This window comes from Diadema antillarum, unplaced genomic scaffold (genome assembly GCF_040938485.1).
Source record: "Diadema antillarum isolate AM-2024a unplaced genomic scaffold, OU_Dant_1.0 seq00001269_RagTag, whole genome shotgun sequence".
In the NCBI taxonomy this organism is placed as follows: Eukaryota; Metazoa; Echinodermata; class Echinoidea; order Diadematoida; family Diadematidae; genus Diadema; species Diadema antillarum.
The window spans coordinates 8,643-26,864 of record NW_027272051.1 but is presented as its reverse complement, the minus strand read 5'-3'; the positions used below and the strand labels follow the sequence as shown (position 1 = coordinate 26,864).

The 18,222-nt window shown below is 38.6% G+C and overlaps 2 protein-coding genes across 2 annotated transcripts; both read right to left on the bottom strand.

Moving 5' to 3' along the window:
• Nucleotides 1-3,324: 3,324 nt before the first annotated feature.
• On the bottom strand, nucleotides 3,325-9,030 carry LOC139745467 (small ribosomal subunit protein mS33-like). The gene is made up of 3 exons (XM_071655857.1): nucleotides 8,920-9,030; nucleotides 4,252-4,463; nucleotides 3,325-3,691 (listed from the first exon to the last, which is right to left on the bottom strand). The coding sequence occupies exons 2-3, from the start codon at nucleotides 4,458-4,460 to the stop codon at nucleotides 3,586-3,588; spliced, it is 315 nt and encodes a 104-aa protein (XP_071511958.1). The 5' UTR covers nucleotides 4,461-4,463; nucleotides 8,920-9,030; the 3' UTR covers nucleotides 3,325-3,585.
• Nucleotides 9,031-13,537: 4,507 nt separating this feature from the next.
• LOC139745475 (death domain-containing protein CRADD-like) lies at nucleotides 13,538-17,725 on the bottom strand. The gene is made up of 3 exons (XM_071655866.1): nucleotides 17,609-17,725; nucleotides 16,069-16,421; nucleotides 13,538-13,953 (listed from the first exon to the last, which is right to left on the bottom strand). Exons 2-3 carry the CDS (start codon nucleotides 16,406-16,408, stop codon nucleotides 13,538-13,540), a joined length of 756 nt encoding a protein of 251 aa, XP_071511967.1. The 5' UTR covers nucleotides 16,409-16,421; nucleotides 17,609-17,725.
• Nucleotides 17,726-18,222: the final 497 nt, after the last annotated feature.

The window sequence follows — 18,222 nt, the reverse complement described above, 5'->3', positions numbered from 1 at the left end:
AAACTTTCCTGCCCGTTTTATGATACCCAATTCTAGCATAATGTAAAAGAAGACCCGCTCTTTCAGAAAATATGAAAAAGTCAAGTTTGGCTAGGTTGACCCATTTCACTTATTTTCAGTCCTCACGCAAAGTCAGTGTGTGCGACTTGATGTTCGTTTTGAGGTGCACGGTCACATTTAATACCAGTACATATAGATGAGTACATGTAATACATGTACATGCACACTGTAAATCAATGCTAAAAGACTACCTAGTACTTCCAATATCACTTTCTTTGTACTGTGTAAGGGGATAGGGGCTTGGTTTGTAGATGCCTCTACTTCAAGCGTGTTCTCTTAGTGTGTGTGTGTATGTGTGTGTTATATGTGTGTTATATGTGTGTTCTTTGCAAATGCCCTAAAACAATAACCATGCCAGGGATTGTGGTAGCACCAGCCAAATGAAGACATTCTGCATTACTCGATAATTGGAGGGTACTGGTAATGCTGGCCACAGCATTACATGACAACCAAATCAACTTGCATGGGTTCACATTCACTGTACATGTATCAGGATTTAGGATAGTGGTTTGCAAAGTGCATGTGGTCCACCGTCTTTTGATAATATAACATGGATCCTTGTGAATGAGGTTCATATATCACATGTTCACCTTCATATACGTGTTGGTTTAGAGAATGCATCAATACCCAACAGAACACATCAGTGAAAGTTTGAGGAAAATTGGACAATCCATTGCAAAGTCTGCTACAGCTGATGATGTCACATGTGTAGAAGAGTATAAAGAAAATATAAAGAAAATTCAACATATTTTCACTTTTCTCAGATAATAAAACAGCACTCGACTTCCCTCTTTCAGAATGCAGGGGGATTGATATCACATCTGTACATTTAATATACGTCATGACAAGTCGAGAGAATGTGTACGTTTTTCCAAAAATGATTTTTTTTTTTTTTTTTTTTTTTTTTTAATCAACTGCAGTAGTCTTCTCAACCAGCAGTGACTGCGCAGAAACCATCAAAAAATCATAACTTTTGAATGGATTGCCTGTTTTTCCTCAAATTTTCATTGATGTGTTCTTCTCATATTGCTGCATTCACTCAAAACAACATGTATAATAGGGTGATCTTGTCCTTTAAGTGGTATGAAAAGGTACACATTGGATAAATTAACACTTCATGAACTTTGAACTCTTTGGTAGTAATTACATGTACTAGCTTTGAGCAATAGAGAAATAATCCTTGGCACATGCATAGGTGAGAAACATCAATAATAAAAAAGAGAAAATGTTTCATATTCAGTTTGCTGCACTCTTGCCAATCTCTATTGGGGCTCACACACACATACATAGAAACAAACACACACACACATGAATACATTATCACTAAAACCAAACACCCAGAACAACCCTTATGGCAAGTGAAAGACGCCATCAACTTTACACATGTATGCCAGTCACATCATTCACAGAAACTTCCCTCTTGGGATTTCTTCTTCATCCAATAAAGTTTTTTGGGGTATTCAAGCAATTGAATGTATCATTTGATAATTTAATTCAAAAGAACACAAACTACCATGCCATTTATATGTAAATTGGCAATGATAGGCACATGTGTAGACCCAAGAAAAAAAATTGATTTTTATATAAGCAGCGTAATGTGAAAATATGACAATCAAGCAGCTTATCACACACACCAAAAACTGTAAAAGTGGATAATTCATGTGAGTAGTTTTTGGTGCTCGGCCGCATAAGATGAGTTTTGCATGTTTTTAATTCTGCAGAATCAAGACATCAACTACTGGAACATATTGCAAGCATAAATATTCAAATGCTTTTATTTTTGAGCTATTTTCTGGCGGCATGAAATGCATGAAAATGTTAACACTGCGAAAATTTCCACTTTTACAATATCAGAAGGTAAAGCTTGAAAATAAGTCTCAAGATGAGCCTCACCCCACCAAGCTGATATATGCAGATATCAAACAGGAAAGCGAAACTGCACACCCTCCCTAGGAATGGTATTGGCCATCAAAGTGGGTAGAGCAGCACTTCACTGTTGTCTTCTATTGTTCTATTGCTGATGGAAATGGAGACATCTTGCTCCTGCATCTCATTTCATCCAAAACCTGATAACAAAATTGGTGACCCTGCCAAGACTGAATATATAGACAGCTCCCCCAAATAGTGCTCTGACCCATGTGTCTCAAGATAGTAACTGTAACTGAGTAACTGAGGATCTTGGGAGATTGTGATTACATATTCATTTACAAGGGAATTGGATGCTTCCAAAGGAGACTCTCAGAGGTGATGGCTAACAACATCATTAATCAGCTAGAAGCAAAGGAGACGGCTGCAATTATCACACATCCAGATGAAACAGTAAGGCAATTCTATGAGGAGCTTGCACTGGGAGAAGCTCAAGGAAAAATGAGGTGGCAATTCTTCATCATGACTTGATGCCCATTACATACATACGTACCGGTACATCCAAATTTGGTGGTCGTTTCACTACTAAAATGCATTCTCAAGAGAGATTGCTGGGTGGCGAAATTTCAACCCATGTTCAATGATACACACCTCTTAATGCAAATAATCTTGAGGCATACAAATGTACATGACTGAAGCCTACCTGACGAAAAAAACTCTTCTTATTGCTGCATAATAACATTGCTGCAAATGGTGATTCACAGTTTTGGAAATGGTTTGATTTAAAAGACTGTCTAAACACTGCAGACACATTAACATAATGATCAAAGTCACGGAAATTATACATGGTACTTTCAGTCATGACATCGTTTTCTATATTCCAAACTATAATCACAGGCTGAGTAAGCACTAATTACATTCACTAACACATAGATCAAGAGAATTTTACATCGGCTAAAGAATGAACCTGTACACAGGGCGCGACCTTAGCGGCAGCCCAGGGCCACTACAAATTTATGTCAGGCCACCAAATTTCCAAAAAGGCTATCTCTTGGTGGCCCGATAGGGCAGCTGAAATTCAAATGAATTTTTAATTTCCTTTTATTTTGGACCAATGCACCCATTTGTTGGGCCAACAAAATTTCAAATTCAAAGATTTCAGAGACCAAATTTAATGTCAAGCCTGGCCCTACATATTGTCAATCTTCCTTTTCATCATACAGATTTCCATACTAGGAGATGATCTTATAAACACTGGAAACTTCACACAGAGTGCTCCAACCAGACAAAACACATGTTCCTTTTCTTCTTCTCTCTCTCTTTTTTTTTTTTTTAGTCCCAGAGGAGCTAACCTCAGTTTCAGTCATTTTTTCTTTTTATTAATTTTGACTACTGCCATCACAAAATAATGTGATATGATGAACTGAATTCCATAATACTGAAGACTGTGACTTTCCAGTGTACACACATCAAGCAAAATTCATTGCTGCTTTTCAAGTATCATCTGTCCGCCTACTAGAAAAAGGAGGGAAATTAGAGCTGCACAGGTTTCAGTCATCACTATGCAGATCCTACACGATAAGTTTCTGCACCAAGTCGACACCATTGCAACACAGCAATGTCTTTGAAGTCCAATAGCCAATAATGGAGGTGTTTACTTCATTTCCTCTTCATTGCTCTCTTTCCTTCTCCCTTCTTTGGTGGCGCTTTGCCCTTCATCCTTTGTACTCTCTTCATTTCGTCTCTGAAGTCTGCATGCTCATCCCTGGAGAAAGGAGTAAGAGGAAGAAGAGCCCTATCTTCATGAAAGCAATACATACAGTAATAAAACAAAACAAAACAAAGGCAAAAAAACAAACAAACAAACAAACCCAAACCACTGGATGATATTCATGTGAATGTCACATCTATCACCATGGGCAATGATATTCGTAGTCTGCCTTGGTAGCTTATTTCCTTTCAAAGAGGCAGGAGTCCTGTTTGCATATCATGTAATTGTTAAATTTCTAGATTATTCTGGAATCTTCTGGATCTTATGAGGAAGGTCATCAAGCTCTTTGACTCGCACTACATACCAATTTGAGGATGCAGCTGTGGTTTGAAATCAACATCATCTAGTCTACCAGCTTTATAAAATGTCAGTGACGTGTTATTTCAGTGCAGTGAATTGTAGCACTTGCAGACTTTTCTACAAACCACTTCAGATCCACTAAATATGATAATAGCCTCACAGCATGACAGCAACAAACGATCTGCCAGAATACCTTGATATTCATCACTGAACAGAAAAATCACATTTCAAGATTCTGAGATACAATAACGCACCTGTACAATCCAAGAAATCGGAGGTATTTCATCAGCTTGTAGGTTTCCGTATGGGGTGGATAGTAGTCCACAATATGTTTCCTCATTTCCCTTGGCTTCTCACTCATCATCTGCACTACCTTCATTGACTGGGATGTTGTAGGCTTGTACACTTCCCCAAAGATTCGGGCACTGAGTCGCGCCATGCGACGGGCATAGTTGGAAGCCATGTCCTAAAGGAAAAAAAAAAAAGAACATTGTTGAAAAAATGCTGAAAGCATTCACCTCCATTTTAATACTTCAATGCAACATATACTTTTCAAATATATTTGTACTGGTGCAAATCATTACTCGGTAATTACCATATTTTTGCATTCCAGAACAAACTAGAAATATCACTTAAGGTGATTAATACCCCCGCCCCGTGACGACAGTCTTACCCAAGGAATGATCTTTCCTTGATCTTCTGCCATTTAAATGCCGTTACCATGGCAACGCAGCTTCCGACACGTCCGAAAAATATGTCTTGCACATCTTCCCACCAAGACTATTGTGTGTGCCACATTTCATAAGCTTTTGTCAAAAACTGAGGAAGTAGTTCAATCCACAAGATCTTTCCTTGATCTTCCACCATTAATATGCCGTTACCATGGCAACGCAGCTTCCGACATGTCCAAAAAATATGTCTTGCACATCTTCCCACCAAGACCAATGTGTGTGCCACATTTCATGAGCTTCAGTCGAATACAGAGGAAGTAGTTCAATCCGCAAGATCTTTCCTTGATCTTCTGCCATTTATATGCCATTACCATGGCAACGCAGCTTCCGACACGTCCGAAAAATATGTCTTCCACATCTTCCCACCAAGATCAAGGTGTGTGCCACATTTCATAAGCTTTGGTCAAAAAACTGAGGAAGTAGTTAAATCCGCAAGATCTCTCCTTGATCTTCTGCCATTAATATGCCGTTACCATGGCAACGTACTTTCGGGTACTGTCGAAAAATGCGTCTTGCACATCTACAACCAAAGGCACACATCTGTACCAAGTTTCATGGAAATTGGGCAAAAACTGAGGAAGTAGTTTGCAACACAAAATTTTCCATCATTTTGGCTCATAATATGTGAGCTGTTACCATGGCAACATAATTTTTTTCTCTGTCAAGAAATGTGTCATGCTGACCTATATCCTAAGACAAACATTCAATAAGAATTCCATGAGAATTGGAAGAACACTGATGAAGCAGTTTTGCCATGAAGCATTTTGCCCTATATTTTACCAATAACATGCCGTTACCATGGCAACGCACTTTTTGCCACTGCGGAAATATGTGTCTTGCACATTAACATATTCAGATGAACATCTGTACCTAATTTTATAAAAATTGATCAAAAACTGTGGGAGGAGTTCGCGACGCAAGATTTGTACCCATTTTTGCCCATAATATGCCGTTACCATGGCAACGTACTTTTGGGTACTGTCAAAAAATACGTCTTGCACATCTACAACCCAAGGCACACATCTGTGCCAAGTTTTATGGGAATCGGTTGAAAACTGAGGAAGTAGTTCGCGACGCAAGATTTGCAACAGACCGACCGCCCGACCGCCCGACCGCCCGCTGATTCTATATACCCCCTTCAAACTTCGTTTGGCGGGGTATAATAAATATCAGGAAAAATGTTATGTTGTTACACTTAATTATAATTTGGACCTGAATCACAGTCATTAGGTTTTAAAATGCATTTTGCAGTATTTACACATGTACCTCTGTATATTACAAGCTACAACCTAGTAATAGATCTATATTTTTAAAACTCCTTCTAGAGAGCTATAAAGAGAATTCCACAAAATTCATTTTTCATGAAAATTACATTCCATCTAATTGAAAATGATACTGACATATGTTAAGGGCAGTATCACTGTAATTATTCCCTCTGCTTTCTGAAAGCAGCAAGTCAAGTGCTCTTTCATTACGCTAGAAAATTGAAAACATGTTTATTTTTTTAATGTTTTCTTTAGATCTACAATGTATATTGTTGTTCACACATGATGTATGTTGTTGTTGTTGTATTAGAGGCGCGTCATTCAGGATATTTGCGCCTTCACCTACGTAATATCATTATTTTACATATGATTAATTTTTCAAAAAATAAACTTAATACTTCACAATTATTTTTATGCGCGCTATGTGTCTGCTGTTATACGGTTAGGGCAAATAAGTTCCAGTGCATGCTGATGGCAAAATCTGATCAGCTCGGCTCGTTACATTGAGCAGGCTTCTCGGTCGCGCACACGTGTAATATAATACTCAAGTAGTCTCCTTATCTAGTGGTTTCAACACCAACAATTTTAAAAATGTATAACTTTTGCATCGATCAAATATCTGATTTTCCTCATACTTTCACTGAGATGTGTTCTACTATAAGCCAGTTCTTAATCAGCTCATGTACACATTGGTACAAATGACCTTTCTTTTTTCTCAGTTGGTTCATAGGGTGTAGGCACTTCACTCGCTTTCAAAGCGACATAATGCACAAGCTTGCCCAACGTAACAATTTATCGAATTCATATTCAAACAAAGAATGAAATTGAGTTTAGACCAGGTGACCTGAATGGCCAATTACATTGACATTTTCAAGAGGCATTCATTTCATTGTTTTGTACTGAATGCATCAACAACATTTTCTTTTGATATTGCCAAATACCAGGCTTGCTGTCAGGTGGACGTGCTGGCAAGCAATTATAAGGATACATGAATAATCATCACATCACAGCACAGTGAATTAACAAACCAAAATGTCTGTTTTAGTGTTGGTACAAATGACCTTTTTCTGCTCATGTGCAAAGTGGAACAACGGACTGGTCTATTGTTGCTGCTTTCACTCATCTATATTTCTCTTTGGGTTTTGGTTTACCGGATAAAGCGTGCCTTCCGCGCTACCAGTAGAATTCTATTTATTCCTTTCTACATATATAGCCGATAGGGTCTAGGCTTGACCGAAAGATCGGTCTGTATTTGGTCATCGGGGAAATGTTCCGCAGAGACTGCATCTGAGAGCGATAACGTCAAAAAAAATAAAAGCCTCCTCCGGACAGACGGATCTTTTTTTCTGTCTAGGTCTATATAGGCCTACCCTGGCCTGATCTTTGATAACTTTAAACCCAAAAAGAATGAACATGTTGTAACATGATCTTGACTTCGTTACAATTTAAATACAAAGCAATTTAAATGGGGAACTGTGCTTAAAATTCAAGCAACTTTGAATTAGATTAGATTTCTTCTAACAACTGTTAGACAACCTCCGTTATTGCGTTAAATTGCCCTGCAAGGATCTGTATTTTTTAAATTTAATCACTTGATGCAAGATTCACATTTCGACGCCCTCTGCTGCACTCTGGGTCTGTCTCTGGTCGAGCCCCGGAGACCGCCACCGGCTGTCGCAGTTTATCTCTGGTCTAGCTGCTCGTGCTCTAAATTTTACTGGCGACTTTAAAATTTTAAGGCTTACTGCGCTGCTTATCGTATTGTCTCCAAAACGTTACAGTAAGGGTACCGGTTTTCGACACTTTAGCACATTTCCTTGTTTACCATCAATACTGCACCGTTTTACCTCAGAATTTTGATATGAAGTTGAGCTACAAAGGCCAATGACAATATGCCTTGAACGAATTCCAATTTGAATGCACTCGTGTTCAATTTTAGCGATTTCCGTCACGCCGTCGCTGGCATCAGATTTCGACACCCAGCATCATTTTTCGACACAATCACAGCGCGCATCACACATAAATCACATGGCGCGTACAGTTCGCGTACACTGCATTGTGGATGCAAACCAGCAAAGTACCGGCGCAAGAACGTGTTGTTTCCTCTATAACGTGTCTCAATATGGGAATGTCGAAATCTGGTGCCACATTCTCAATGCCAACTCTTTCTACAAGCTTGCTCATTTATCACGAATTCAGCCATGAAATTACTAAAGACGATTATGAAATCAAACATCAGGATTTGGCAAACAAACTGATACTAAAGTAAGATAACCGGCATGGGTGAATTTCATTTTACGGCGATGTTTACAAAATGCGTCGTATTGCTTGAACCCCTAAAAATGGCCGACATCAAAATTTCTGCTGACACTGTGTTGCTTTTCTCCTAAATATTCTATCGTCGGATTATGATGACAAGTGACAAACGGTGTTTATATAAGACTAGAAATGTGATTGATAACTTGGCTGATTGTTGAAGTCAGACGTTTGTATTACTACTATTGAGTATAAAATTTAATAAGAATTATCTGCTGTAGTGCTGGGTGTCGAAATCTGGGTCCTGTCGGAAACTGGTGCACTAACGGTACTTTTAGTAAGTTTTGGCACAAGGTAGCTTCATCAGACTCTGACACAGAGTCTTGCTTCGAAAGTTGGTGAATAACCCCACCGGCACTGGGAATGAACGAAGCACCAGCCGCGGGAGCGCGGCGCAGGGCAGGCATGGCGCAGTGCACGTTTAACCTTAGTTTGCTAGCTCGCCTTTGCGTTGTGGCACACTACATAGTGGCAGCCGACGTGTAGCTCTACACTTGGGACCGAGGGGCTCATATCGCGTGTTAGTTGAGGTTCCTCCTCCTGTCAGTTTAAAATCCTTACAAAATGAAACAACGCAACAATGCGTACATAATAATAATCGCAAACCTACCTTTTACTGTTCTACGTCCTGTTGCCAGCAATTTGACCTAGGTAACCTCGTCAGGGCCAAGCCAAGTGAGGCGTCACTCCGCGAAACAGGCACTTCGATCATTCAACCACGCAAGGTGGGGGGGGGGGGGGGGGGGGGGTGGGGGGGAGAGGGGCGGGGGCGACGACGAGACGAATATGTGCAGGAGTCAGTTTCATGATAAGTCTTCAGAGAATCTTTCTCTCTCCTAAGTCCCACTTATAGGAGAGACTTCGTGAAATTGTTTTTACTTCTCCGTGAAAGTCTCTCCTACAGTAGCTATGAGCGACTTTGGCCATTCTAAAATTTATGTGATAGCTTGTATGTGATAGCTTCATGAAACGGACCCCAGGCCACTACCTAAATAATTGATGTTGCATATATATTTTCCGTTTTCTCTTAATTCTTTCAGAGATTCTTTCAGAAGTTCATTGTTTGAAATTGATCACCTCAGATTGTGATTGATGCATTAGTATTCTTATGAATGTACTTTTTATCTGTAGGTTTTTGTTTCATCTGCAAAATAATGGTAGGCCTAAATATGCCTTTAATAATTGTATCTCGTAATATAATATACTTGTTTCAAGAAAAATCACCATTGACCAAAAAGCTTGTAAAAGATTGTCTGGTATAGTGTATCACATCTACTAGTATGCTGAGTGGAAAAAGGGATGTTTCAATACAACGAAGAGATTAATCAAGAAAGCTATATAGGCATGGAATTGCATTTACATGTATTTCTTTTACCAGAATCACCTTTTTGGGTGTTTGTTTAAACACTTTCATAAATTTCAACCAAGTTATCTAATATCTTTATCCTTTTGATCTATTTTATTTTTTTACTTTTGTAGCACGTGTCATATGTAAAATCCTCCTCTCATTAAAGGGGCATTCCAGACGATTTTCATAATTTCACATTATGTAGTACATAAATCGACAGCTCCATGTATATATTCGTGGAATTTATTGTGGTTCTTGAGCAGAGAAACAAATTAACTGAAAATCTTAAACAAATTACACTGAACAGTGTTGATGACATCAGAGCCTCACATATTTCAGAAATGCAGCAGTGGAATTCCATTACAATACCACTTGCTCAACAATTTCACCTGTGAAGAATCTATGCATGCCTTCTTCTTTTGTTCTGCTTCCTTGAGCCCCAACTCATGCATTCTTATGGTGAGGCTGCCATGTCATCATCCTTGTTCATTTTAATTCGTTATAGATTTTGAAAACATTCTCACTCCTCATCCCAATCACTATAAATTCTGAAACTCTGTACTCAGTTTAACTAATTTATAGTTGTTCAAATGTAAAAGTCTGAAAATCGTCCGGAGGTCCCCTTTAAAGACAAGACCAGTAGATCAGTATACAAATAATGAATGTTTATGAGTGCACTGGAGAGAATATTTCTTGAGGTGAAAGATGAAATGATCTATTCAACGTTGTGCAGCCAAGTTGAATGGATAAAAAATTTCATCTTTCAAAGAATGAAATATTCTGTCCATTGCACGAATGAAAAACATTTATTATTTGTTTTATATTACACCTAAAATAGATACTTGTCATTTGCTGTTTTATTAATTAGAAACAAGAAAGGAATCTGAGATCGTGAGAGTGCTCATGCACTGAGCGCTTTACGCATACACACACTGCAAACTCAAGCATCAACACACGTGCTGTATTGTGCCGGGCTCTTAGCGAGCGTGCAATGGAGCAAATTGTATGAATCCAAAATTGCACAGAAAATTGAGCTACAATTGCACGGATGATGATGTCATAGTGAAATGGGCTGAATGATCAATATCAAACAACCAAACAAATGACAAGGATCTCTTCAGGCATTATGTAATAGGAAATATGGCATGTTATGTACAACCATAGAGTTATTGTATTAATTAGGACGGTATTGACTCCAGTTTCTGCATTGAAATGGCATGGCTGTAAAGAATGATGATGTTATGAGCATCCACAGTCTACCATCAGTTGAACCAGTGACAATGGCAATGATACAAGGATGACAGAATAAAGCCAGGTCTTACTGTGGGTCTGAAAATGACTGTTTCCAAATGACTGTTTATCTTCCAGCCATGCTTGGGACAAAAGTGTGACCACATATACACATTCATTTCAGCATAAAATTTTGTGTAATCTTTATTGTCATGTAGAGTACCGGTACACTAAATAAACAAATGACATACAAGATATCCAAACTTTCACATCAGATGTATACATATACAGCTGCATAAGGAAAAAAAAAACTTACAAAAGAAAATCCTACAATCAAATGCTTACTTCACCAGTGAAAAGAGAAAGAGATATTATGGAAAAAATACATTGCAATGACAATACATATACTGTCTTCAAAAAAAAAAAAAAAGTGAAAGGTTCTGGGTATTGTAAGTACATACATTGTACATGTGACAGGCAACTACCGTTATAACTGCATCTTCATGTATAAAAGTTCTAAAGATGGCAGGTTTTGTTTGTTTTTGGATTTTTTTTTTTTTTTTGGGGGGGGGGGGTGGGGGGGGTGTTTGAAATTTTCATTACACCTGAGCAATTACAGAGGGCTCAACATGAGCTGTGCCTATGAGGCCAAGGGCCACTAAAAATTGGTGTTCAGCCACCTAATTCATATTTTGGTGGCCCAATTGGGCAACTAATGTAACATTTAAAATGGACTGTTATTGTTGCTTTTATTTTGTGTCACTACATATCTTTTTGGGGCCATCAAATTTAAGATTTACAGACTTTGGTGGTCTGAACTGGCCACCAGACAAGAAAGTTAGTGTCAAGTTCTGAATAAAGTACTGTAAAATGAGGAATGTTCACATGCATTTTAATTTTGCGAGAGCCAACATTTGTGAAATTAAAATGCACACGAAAGTTGTCTACATTATATAATTGAATGTTAGAGGCAACTCGCGAAAATTTCATGCCGCAATAAAGGCCGTCAGCTCCAATTCCCAACAATTTCATGCCGCAATAAAGGCCTTTGGGTCCAATTCCCAAAAATTTCATGCTGCGAAAATATCATGTTTTACAGTATACAAAGTTGGATAATGATTTTGGGACCTGAATTTTGTTTTAACTGTGTTTGTTGTAGTGGGAGTGTAACACATTAAAAGCATCATCAATACAAAATTCATACCAAGGCAGATGCTTCGGAAAAGAGAAAGAAAGAAAGAAAGGAACATGAAAAGAGAGAGACAGAAGAACTGATATGCTATGAATCTACATGAATCAATATGGAATGCCCCATCATATTTCACTCCAAGAGATGATGTCACTGGGTGTAAAGTTCAGTCAGCTCGGTATGGTCAGCATTTCTTGTGTAACGGGACTGTTTGAACATATACTTTACATAGAAAGCTGGCAAACATAAAAAGTTTCATACAGCTGAATTTCAGGTCAAACTTTTATCATGTTTAGAAATATTTGTATTTTGATGCATTGTAAGACATGCAAAGTTATTGGGGTAACATACAAATACAATACAGTCAACATTCCAACCTCGCATAAGTTGAATAATCCTGCCTTAGTTGAAGGTTTTTTTAAAGTCCTCTTCTCTTTATATTCTATTGATTTTAATCCCTCGTAAGTGGAATTTTCTCTACGGTGAATCTATTTCTTCAGTTTAATTTAGACTTGACTTAGGCAAGAATGACTGTATAAAAATCTTGGAGTCATTTTTCTGTGGTGACAATTCATCCGCTAGAGATCATTGCATCATTCATATCGTAGTTATGATACATATTGATCACTTTTATCATCCATCAAGGGATAGATAAGAGATTCTGAACAAAATCATTACGTCTTGTTTTCAATTCAGTAATGAGAATTTATAAAAGCAGCATGAGACAGTCCTCATCGTTGAGTTACTACACTGATAGGCAGCTCAGTGTGAAATCACCATAACCTAATATTTGGCACGGTCTATCATACACCTTCATTAGAGCTTGTGGCATCAAATTACCATTCTGATAGTCTATAGAAGGAAGGTTCACTGTGGGACTAATTATCACATTCTTCATGATTAAGCTGGTCAGATAAAAACAATACGTAAAATTGACACTGATCATTAAAAAGGCACCAATCATTTGATAAGGGCTTTCTCACACATCATAGTAATGCTCTTTATAGTCATGGTTTTTCTTTTCATTGCACATTGGAAAGTGATATCTTTGTTATACTTTTTTTCCTGGAAGTTCTCAGAATAATAATACATGTTTAGCAATGGCAGATGATGAAGAGACTCTCCAGCTCCTTAAGAAATCAAAGCGATTTCAAGTGGATTATGCTCCTCTGGTGTTAATATATTAACATGAACCATCACAGGTTGTCACCTTTTTTGTGTGTGTAAATTACTCATAACACCTCAGCTACATCTTTTTTTTCAGTTTTTTTTTTCATACTTTCCATTCTCTTTTTTTCTACCACCATGCACTGCATTATTCTACTCCAAATTCTCAGACAGTATGTCTCAACTCATCCCATGTCATTATACTGGGTGCAGAGAAAACCGTATCTGTACAAGTCCAGAACACACTAAATGCAATTGGAGGATCAAATGATTAGACACCATCTGTAGTTACAACTACAAATCATATAAGAATGCATATACATCTTCACTCAGTAGATCAATTTTCTTGCATGCCTTCAAGAGTGCCGAGGTTGTCGCCGCTCTGCCACTTTTGCATTTCCACTTATTTAACATGTCAAATGTTTGTTGAACTACACTCAAGACATTGTTTGCCTTGCACTGATAGATAGTAGCCTTGTTGAAGCCCAGGTAGAGACCGAGAGTCTCCCAGTGCTCTCCAAGGCCCTTGGCAAGCTCCAACAATTGTAAGTCATTAAGTACCAAGTTTGGGTGCAGCGGCTGGCGAGCATCACTAGGTTGGCGAGCATCACTTGGTTGGCGAGCATCACTTGGTTGGCGGACAGGAAAACCAGGATGGAGTGTGGCTGCTTCTTCATTCCCCATCCCCACACTGATAGAGTCCTGACATTCTGCTCAAAATGACAATCAAACAAACGGAAGTGACAGAGAACCATCGGTACTTGAACATACATGTGTGTGTGTAGTTAAAATACATTGGCCCTTTGAATACATGTAGATGTAAAAGAACCTTGAGAAATACATCTGTTGTAACAAGGATATGATTACCAATATTAGAATACACTCTCAAGTATAATAACGATTGTACGGCTCATGATGTTTTCAATGAAAAATCAAGTCCACATTCAAGCTGACTTAAATGAATCAAATATATACTCAAGAAAATAGAACAAGATGGAAGTCAGATGAAAACTAGAAATGTCGCTACAGCGACTGGTTATACCCCCGTCAAACAACATTTCATAAGCTTTGGTCAAAACAACATTTCATAAGCTTTGGTCAAAAAACTGAGGAAGTAGTTAAATCCGCAAGATCTTTCCTTGATCTTCTGCCATTAATATGCCATTACCATGGCAACGTACTTTCGGGTACTGTCGAAAAATGCGTCTTGCACATCTACAACCAAAGGCACACATCTGTACCAAGTTTCATGGAAATTGGGCAAAAACTGAGGAAGTAGTTTGCAACACAAAATTTTCCATCATTTTGGCTCATAATATGCGAGCTGTTACCATGGCAACATACTTTTTGTCACTGTCAAGAAATGTGTCATGCTGACCTATATCCTAAGACAAACATTCAATATGAATTCCATGAGAATTGGAAGAACACTGATGAAGCAGTTTTGCCATGAAGCATTTTGCCCTATATTTTACCAATAACATGCCGTTACCATGGCAACGCACTTTTTGCCACTGCGGAAATATGTGTCTTGCACATTAACATATTCAGATGAACATCTGTACCTTATTTCATAAAAATTGATCAAAAACTGTGGGAGGAGTTCGCGACGCAAGATTTGTACCCATTTTTGCCCATAATATGCCGTTACCATGGCAACGTACTTTTGGGTACTGTCAAAAAATATGTCTTGCACATCTACAACCCAAGGCACACATCTGTGCCAAGTTTTATGGGAATTGGTTGAAAACTGAGGAAGTAGTTCGCGACGCAAGATTTGTACCCATTTTTGCCCATAATATGCCGTTACCATGGCAACGTACTTTTGGGTACTGTCAAAAAATATGTCTTGCACATCTACAACCCAAGGCACACATCTGTGCCAAGTTTTATGGGAATCGGTTGAAAACTGAGGAAGTAGTTCGCGACGCAAGATTTGTACCCATTTTTGCCCATAATATGCCGTTACCATGGCAACGTACTTTTGGGTACTGTCAAAAAATATGTCTTGCACATCTACAACCCAAGGCACACATCTGTGCCAAGTTTTATGGGAATCGGTTGAAAACTGAGGAAGTAGTTCGCGACGCAAGATTTGCAACGGACCGACCGCCCGACCGACCGCCCGACCGACCGTCCGCTGATTCCTATATACCCCCTTCAAACTTCGTTTGGCGGGGGTATAAAAAAGATACAGTCATGTGATTGAAACTCCCTTTTGCAAAGACATTGTAAATGATTGAATTGTATTCATTTGATATTGATCAAAGAGAATTATAGTTGAAACATAACAGACCTAAAATCATTACTCCTCTAAACACATTTGGAAACAAGACAATGAGAGAAATAAACTGGACCAAAATGACTCAAAGACAAGAACATGCAACTTATCATCCTTTGCCAGGTTTTTTGGTTGCGGTCACTGTAATTGCAGCGAGGCCCCACAATGGTGGTCTTCTGCATTCAATGACAATAACATGTATCTCTCATTGTTTACTGGAAAAATACTTACCGTGAGTATGTAACTTATTTTCATGTTTTGTATGCTTACTGCACAATACTATTTAATTTGTGTGTGTGTGTGTGTGTGTGTGTGTGTGTGTGTAATGCTATGTTATCATTGTAAACCAATTAACTTGTTATTCTTTGTTTTTGTGTCTTTGAAATTTGTATTGAATTTGTATTTGATTGAATGTAGAAATAAATCAAACAAAACAAAACCAATTGCCATTACTACATGTTTTACATAGGGGTTTGTCACGATCATACTCTTTTCACTATTCACTATTATACACTGTGCTAAAACTATCTGTAATAACACAAACCTGTCGTTAGAGGAAATTGTTCATTATCATCATCTTGAATCGCTGCAGTGGACTTCTCTTCCATTTCTTTCACATACTGGTAGAGATGCTGAGAGCCCTCGGTAGCAATCAGGCTGTTTAGGAACGATGTGTATGCACTCATGCCTCTCCGCGGGATGATGTCCATTAGCTCGGACACTTTGTCTCGCCTGGTCGCTTTACACATGATCTTTTCCTCGTCGTGCCTGGTGAGGACCTGATCTCCTACCAGGTGTGGGACAACATCAGTGGCGTCCAGATCGTTGAGGAGAGTGGGACGACTCTTCTCCAGGATCTGCCGATGAAACTCCGACATGGACATCGTGCGATGAGTCCTTGAGACAGAGAGTGATGGAGAGAGAATCAAACAAGTGAAGGGGTTGTGGAGTTAGTGATGTGGGGGAGAGGGAGAAACAGAAATCTTAAAGGGATCGTACAGTTTTGGTTGAGACCTAATCTAACATATTTTGGTGAGATAATGAGAAACTTCTTCTGAAATATGAAAGAGCATGTAATTCTATGAGGAATTCAACTTTTATTTGGTGAAAACTGGTTTTGAAATGGCTGAGATATCCAAAAAAGAGCGATTCTAAATGTCCCACACTTTATTACGATCGCTTTGTTTCATTTTGTTTTTGGATGTTTCAGTCATTCCAAACCCGATTTTCATCAATTTAACTTTGAATTCCTCTTAAAATGGTATGCTCTGTACTATATCATAAGTGTTTTCTTGGTTTCTCACGAAAAGTTAAAAGCCGAATTCTCATCTCCACCAATACTGTACCATCTCTTTAAAGCTGAAAGTAAAAGTGTAGTTCTCAGAAGGGCTCAAAATTCCTCTTTCACAATTTAGAATTTGCCTGTAATATATCAAAAGGGTCTGCCAAGTAACTTTGCAGGCTGACACAGTTTGTCAGGATGACAGAGACTCCAACTCTCCCGCCGAAAACCCATTTTTGCAAAATCTCATGTTCTCCCGTTTGAGATTTAATTTCTCCCGCCCTGGCTCTTTGTCTCCCGTTGGAAAGGATTTCTAACATATTTCTATCATATGTTGAAAAAATAAGCCTTAGATAGCACCAGAGAGCATCTAGAACCCTGGGAATTTCGCGCTTCGCGCACATCAACTTTGAGTCTCCCGTTTGCGAGAGGTTTCAGGCGGGAGAATCTCCAGATCAGAAGGTACTTTGTTTGGGTTGGAGTCTCTGGGATGATGACTTGAAGAGTTTGTTCGCAAAATTCTGATAAGTCCATATTTGCAAAATGGAGATATTTGCGATTAAAGGTCAAGAAAAATAAAGAGAATAATAAGAAAATTTTTGCTTCTTTCGACCATAGACCTAATATATAACTTTAAAAATGTACCTTTATATGTAGTGACCAATATCTCATTTAAAAGGTATTATTTTATGCTTTATGACAGAGACCATACTTCAAAATCTTCAAAAATGGATTAATCAGTTTTTGCGAACAAACTCTTCACTTGTAGTAGGCAGTAGTAGTCTACATAAAGCAAACTCACCGTAAATTTACCTTTTCTCAATTCAACAGTCCGATTTTCAGTCAACAAGGAGGCGAGGTGGTGCAGCTGCAGTGCACCTGTGCGGGAGCTTCGTTGCGCGTTGACTACGTACACTGACTACCGTACTGACTGACTGTACTACGCTACAAGTAAATTTTTACAGGCTATTTCAGCTCACAAGTCCGAGTAAGTTTCAGCGCAAGATCACTACTGAAAAAACAAAACAAAAGAATGTTTCGTGAAGACTTCGGATCACCTACAGTCGGCTCTAAGTGACTTCCTGGATGACGATTTAGTCTAGTTTACAGCGTGCGCTTCTATACTCTGGTTTACAGTTATTCAGTAGTCAGAGTACAGAGAGCAAAATCGCAGTTTGTGTTGTTCCTGCTGTGACATAAATTTCACGTTGCTTCCGCTCTGTACTGTTCATGCATTACGGTACCAGCAACGCGCGTACCCGGGTACCCCCTTCCCACAGATAAAAAGGAAGGAAACAAAAAAAAGCAACAAACCGCGGGGATTACCCTTCTCGTGAGTGACGGCCATGGCCGTAAGAAGAGAGTAAGCATGACAAGTAGCATGCCTAGCAATAGTCGTGTACTGGTAAACGGAAA

Bases quoted from the DNA above. Each gene is read 5' to 3' on its own strand.
- LOC139745475 (XM_071655866.1), bottom strand. From the start codon at position 16,408: ATGTCCATGTCGGAGTTTCATCGGCAGATCCTGGAGAAGAGTCGTCCC. The intron at 13,954-16,068 runs GTTTGTGTTATT...CATTTTGAGCAG, and splicing joins ACAATTTCCTCTAACGACAG to AATGTCAGGACTCTATCAGT.
- LOC139745467 (XM_071655857.1), bottom strand. From the start codon at position 4,460: ATGGCTTCCAACTATGCCCGTCGCATGGCGCGACTCAGTGCCCGAATC. The intron at 3,692-4,251 runs GTGCGTTATTGT...TCCTTTCTCCAG, and splicing joins CGATTTCTTGGATTGTACAG to GGATGAGCATGCAGACTTCA.